Source organism: Capra hircus, chromosome 21 (assembly GCF_001704415.2).
Source record: "Capra hircus breed San Clemente chromosome 21, ASM170441v1, whole genome shotgun sequence".
In the NCBI taxonomy this organism is placed as follows: Eukaryota; Metazoa; Chordata; class Mammalia; order Artiodactyla; family Bovidae; genus Capra; species Capra hircus.
The window spans coordinates 32,885,131-32,891,229 of NC_030828.1; the positions used below are offsets into that span (position 1 = coordinate 32,885,131).

General features: G+C 38.4%; 1 protein-coding gene across 3 annotated transcripts in view; it reads left to right on the forward strand.

Annotated features, from left to right (window-relative positions):
- Positions 1-6,099, forward strand: part of SIN3A (SIN3 transcription regulator family member A) — a 65,964-nt gene that overhangs the window by 56,169 nt on the left and 3,696 nt on the right. For all 3 annotated transcript variants that reach the window (XM_005695121.3, XM_018065988.1, XM_018065987.1), the window contains exons 18-20: positions 1,247-1,339; positions 2,357-2,451; positions 6,079-6,099. The exon at positions 6,079-6,099 is cut by the window's right edge and continues 187 nt beyond it. In XM_005695121.3, the coding sequence (XP_005695178.2) occupies positions 1,247-1,339; positions 2,357-2,451; positions 6,079-6,099 (209 nt within the window). The remainder of the gene's footprint in view (positions 1-1,246; positions 1,340-2,356; positions 2,452-6,078) is intronic.

Sequence of the window (6,099 nt, forward strand, 5' to 3'; positions counted from 1 at the left end):
CCTATGTAAAATGAAGAGTATTGATATAAATGATTCTCAAGCTTTCTTCTAATCTCTGATCATTACCATGTGATTCTGATAGTGATCTTTTTTATGTTTTAAATTTTAATTTTTTTGAATTATGAAAGTATGATAACACATTTACAGGAAGTTTGGAAAATATATATAGAACAAGGTTACATATAGTTCCACTATATATTATATTTTTAAGTAGATAAATTCAATATCAAACTCTCAAAAATTAATAGAATGAGTATACAGAGAAGTAGATATAGTAAGCCTGGAAAGCACTGTGAACCGATTCAACATAATTACGATTTATACAATTTTCACGTAACAGTAGGATACAAATTCTATTCAAGTTCCCACAGACTATAAACTTGGAGACACTGAAGCATATCCAGGGACATAAAACAAGGTGCAAAGCTTTGATGGTCTAACAGTAGTGAAAGCATAGAGTCTGTTCTCTTATCACTGTGCAGTTAGGATAGAGATCAATCCGATAGTGATTTATCTGCAGCAGTTCCTCAGGATGGGGCATTGACAGTCCTGGGATTCCCAACAGGGAACTCTGTGTGCCATCACTACTTGATATTTCTTTTGTGCAAAACATGACTTGGTTTTGCCCCTATCAGTGTATTGCTTTTAAATAGGAATTTTTTTTTAAATCACACAAATAATATTAGCAAAACTCAAAATTTCAAATATCATTGGTTTCATTGCAACAGATCACTTCTTAATGTTGATGGTTTGTGTTCCTTACCCCACGGTATGTGTGATTTCTTGGGTAGTTTTTATTGTGGTGAAAATGTGATTGCTGCTGTCTGTTTGATGTTTTCCAATTCAGTTTGGCATGGGAAGTTTCTTTTTAAAAAAAAAATACAAAAAAACACTGTACACTTGTTTACATCTTTGCATTAAGTCCCATAAATGAGATTATCAAGTGAAATGGCATTGACATTTTATGGTTCTGATTTGAGCACTCTTTCTGATATTGATTACTGTTTTAGCTAATTCAAGAAGTATGAAACATGAAATGTTAACAAGAAGCTCTTACGTTTCATTTTGCTGGTAGCAGCCTTTGCCTTCTAATCACCTCTTAAGCTTTTGAATATCTTCCTCATCTCTTCAATTGGAGCAAAATTTTTTTTTACAACCCTGTTGCCTCCCTAACTCTCAACCCTTGAGAATCTAATTACAGCTTTGGAGATGGTCTTTTGTTTACACTAAGCTTTCTTATTTGCAGCTTATGTTCATTCAGAGCCAAGGCCAGGTTCAGCTGACCATTGAGCTTCTGGACACAGAAGAGGAGAACTCGGATGATCCTGTAGAAGCAGAGGTATGGATGAACATACTGTAGAAACTGCTGAGAGTGTGTTGTGCTCTGAGAGTCTGCGTAGGGACTGTCTGCTAGAAGCCCAGCCAGCGTTAGCCTGTTCGAGGGTGAGGATCTGATGCTTAAAGTACAGGTCATGTCAGCGTGTTTTCGACTGAAGAGACTGCCTGGTGGTAGAGATTTAGACTTAATGGCAGTCTCATCTAGCTTTCAGTAAAGCCCTCTCCTCAGAGGGAATCTCATGGTTGGCAGCTTTGTTTTCTCCTAAAGCGTAAGAAACAAAAAATGAGGTGCCATCTGCCCAGTATTATCTTGATTCTTTGAGTCATGTTTATTTTCTGTTGGGATAGATGGAGCCAGGAGTTCAACCCCACAGAGTAGATGGAGAGTGAGTCGGTTGGCATAGCTGGGTCTAGCAGATAATATTAATGAGAGAGGCAAGCATCGTGTATGATACTGAGGGCATACGGAGGGGAGGAGACTTGTTTTATGGGACTATAGTTGCCGAATCTTCTTAATTTTTTTAAAAAGTTTCCAGAAATGCAGATTTTGATGTGAAAGGTACTGATTTTCAAACATTTGCCACTATACATTTTGTTCTTTAACAGAACCCTCTGTGGGGAAATAAAAACCTTTTCAGGTTTACTATATCCTTCTACTTCTGTGTATACTCATTCTATTAATTTTTGAGAGTTTGATATTGAACTTATCTACTTAAAAATATAATTATAATGTATATCGGAACTATATGTAAATTTGTCAGTGAGCTACCTTCTAACCATTTACGACTTCTGATAACTCTAAAGTATCTCAGAGAAGCTTTAAGTTTTGCATTCTCACAGCTTTTTTAAGGTGTTTCAGTACCACTTACCAAGCATGTCATTATGGAAAGAGATTTTTTTTAATCTTGAAATTTAAGTATTTCAGACATTTCAGTCATAGAATTTGCTAACCCACCTGTTGAGGTTGGAGTTCAGGTTTTTTGCCTTCCCCACACCCATGTTGTGTTTATACTTCTAGCGCTGGTCAGACTATGTGGAGCGATACATGAATTCTGATACTACCTCTCCTGAGCTTCGTGAGCATCTGGCACGGAAACCAGTATTTCTCCCACGGTGAGTGAACCATGTCATGTACCGGCAGCAGGACACTAACCGGAACGAGGGGTTAGCTCACTTTCAGGTTCTTGGTTTTCATTTTATCTATTGTTCTATTTACTGAGAACAGTAATTTGAGGTTTGTGTGGCTTTTACACCGTGCTCTTACCTGGAGTGTATGCTCAAGCATCAGGGAGGTGAGAGTTTTAGGAATCAGTAATAATTTCCCTTTAGGAATATGTGTCAGAGTCTCCAGGGTTTGGTGATTCACTGGGAGGACTCACAGGATGCAGTCATTCCCACAGTAATGATTTACCATAATGAAAGGATACGCAGCTAAATCAGCAAAGGCAGAAGGTGCCTGTGACAAAAATCAGCGGCACAAGCTTCTAGAGAGTCTGTGGCTTCCGTTGGAGTCACAAGGACACTCTTAATTCCTCCAGCAGCAAATTACAATATGTTTGAAATGCTACCTACCAAAGAAGCTTGCTGGAGACTTGGTGCTGTGAAAAAAACTAGGTTGCTAGTCCTGTATGTACCCTCTGCCTAACTTGTACCAAAATTCCAGACTTCAGAAGGAAAGTGGGTTTTCAGCTTTCCATTTACTTTGTACAAGCAGTTTAGGTACAGTGAGACACTCTTAGCATTTAGAGAATGGTGGAAACTCTCCCACGATCCACAGTCCCAGAACCCACCCAGGGGACAACCTTGTAAGCAAGGTTTTCAAAGGATGGCAGTCTTAGGCTGGCTGTGTTGCTTTTAGCAGAATTTTTGAAATTTCCTCCCTGTATATGGGGAAATTGTGTATGTTGGACCTCTCTCTGAAGATGAAAACAAAGTTTCAGAAGTAGAAAACAGGTTTTGTGTAGTTAAGCGGCTTTCTTCCTTTCCCAAAGTTTGGGAATGGAAATCTCATGTCTTATATTCCCAGAAAGGTATTATGATAGTGTGATTAGACTCATTGCTGATTGGAACATGGAAAGAGGTGTGAACAGAAGGACGCTGCCAGCTTCTTCTACTCCTTGAGTCATTTAGCAGACTTTAAGCAGCTGCTCTGTGCCAGGCCCCTTTCTCAACAAAACAGATTTAGTCTCCATGCTTATGAAACAGTACGAATAAACATAAGATTGTATATTTCTCACCAGATTGGCAAAATTCTTAAAAGATTTGTAAACTGTATTATGGGAGGTGTAGGGAAGAGGGGAGCGACTTTCACATACTTTAGGGGGAAATATTGATACAACCATTCTGAGGTCAGAGCAGTTAAAATGCAGACGACTTTACCCTGGACCTTTGGTTTTTAATAATTTGCCTTACAACTATTATTACAGCTGAGGTTATTTTTCAGTCTTTTTCTTTGAAACCCTTAAATTCTTAGATTGAATACCCCCCAAAGCTCTTATTTATGTGAATTATATATAGTAATATTTATCACATTTAGAAATTAAAACTAGAAAATGTTTATGAATTCATTAAAAAACAATACTAGATGCATTCCATGTTATTATCATAAGTAGTATTTTAGTGAAACACTGCTTCAGATGAGTGGAAAGCGTGGCATTGCTCTGCATCTTTGTGAATCTGTCTCATGTCTGGTTTAGTGTAACAGCTGGGTCCTCACAGCTGCCTCTGTGTTCAGTCTGCTGCCCGTTTCATTTGGTTGTACTATGTGAAGAAAATCTGGCTAGAAAAGGAAGTATTTTCATATCCTTTCAGATAATTGTAGATATTCTTTGATATGACAACAAAACTCTCCAAGTAGTAGTTTCTTAAAGGTTAGTTGCAGTATCACTGAAAATACCAATAAGCCTGTCAAAATCCATTGGCTTATCTTGTACTTTGATGGTTTTATAACTTCATGCAGTCAGTTATTTGGAAAATGTGAACTCACTGAGTTGCGCAGACCTACCAAATGTTGACATGTTTTCTTTTTACAATATTCCCACCCTACCTCCACACCACCCCTGAAAAAAGCCACATTCACTGATATCGCCATTGACTTCATCAGTCACATCTTTTAAGTAGTGGGAAGTTGTCACTTATGCTGGCCAGTACCAATTTATCAAAATTCAGAATTTTACTTGAAATCTTAAATTTTATCTTTAACAACAAATATATTGCTCAGATGTTTTTCCTTGAGGTACCAGGCTCCCTTGTTCATTTTTGAGAAAATATCTGCCAAACATCCCAGACTGACTAGTCAGCTATTCTTCCAGGTAAAAAGTGTGAACATTTGCAGTTCAAGTGGTGCTCGCTCAAGTGCTTTCCTTCATGAGTCCATTGTACTTTAGCACACAGAGGTGCTTTATATGGAGTTCCCATTTCATCACCCAGCATATTAAAAAGATATGAAATAAGGGGCTTTAATTTCATAAGAAATGTTACTGCTTCACGAGGACATTCTTAAGTCAGACCAGCTTTCCTTTTTGTTTAATTGCCAGTGTGTGGCCAAAGAGTACAAAGATACCTAAGAGGGTTGGTGCCACCATCAGCTTTTTTTTTAATCACTGTTATTTTTATACTGCTAATGCTAATGTTAGTACTTTGTGTCTTGTTTTTTTAGAAAGAAAGACAATGTTTTAGTATTATGAAAATAGTTTTGATCTCACAGCTTCCTCAAAAATGTCTTGGGCCCTCCGACAGTCCTTGGACCAAAGAACTGCTGTTCTATGGAAATGTATATGCACAAAGATATTCACTGAAGCAGTTTTTAATAGCGAAGTATAGGAAACAATAGAATTGTCAAGCTGACAACCTTTCTCTGCTTGTTGTTGAGGGGATTAAGCTCTAAATACCTGCCAAGGCATCCACTGATGTGTATTATCTTTTTTCATATGTAGAATGGCACTGATTATGTACCGTCTTTGGGAGAACTGAAAAAATAGACATTTGAATAATTTTTTGTGCTCTGTGGTTCAGGTGAAGAGCCCTGATTGATTCCTGTTAAGGAAATGTTAAATTAAGACATGTTTCTCTGTAGCAGTTAAAGAGAATGACAGAAATTTATGTTTAATGAAATGAAAAAAAAAAAATCTTTATGGCATTAAGTGAAAAATTGAGAGAGACCTAGAAGATTTTAAGCCAAAACTGCTAACAGTGGGACTTCCTTGGTGGTCCATTGGTTAAGAATCCGCCTGCCAATGCAGGGGACAGTAGTTCGATCCCTGGTCCGGGAAGATCCCACATGCCAAGGGGCAACTAAGCCCATGTGCCAGATACTGAGCCCACGCTCCACAAGAGAAGCCCCTACAATGAGAAGCTGGCGCACCGCAGCTAGCGAGCAGCCCCCACTTGCTGCAACTAGAGAAAGCCCACGTGGAGTAATGAAGACCTAGCACAGCCAAAAATAGATAGATTTAAAAAAACAAAAACCCAAACTGCCAACAGTGGCCACCCCTGCCAAGGCAAATGGGATTTTGAGAATTGGGGTAGGGGGTAGTTGGCAATTTCTACATTTTATTCTATGTATCTGCAGTTGAAAAAAGATTTTTTTTAACAATGAAACCATTGAACATTTTTTTAGATGTATGTAGTTGTGATCAGCTTCATGAAGACATATAATAAGGAAAAATTGAGGGGGGCGGGCAGTCATGGGAATCTGGATCTGGAGGAACTCTCACGCTGCAGGGCTTTGCTGCTTTGTAGGAATCTGCGGCGGATCCGGAA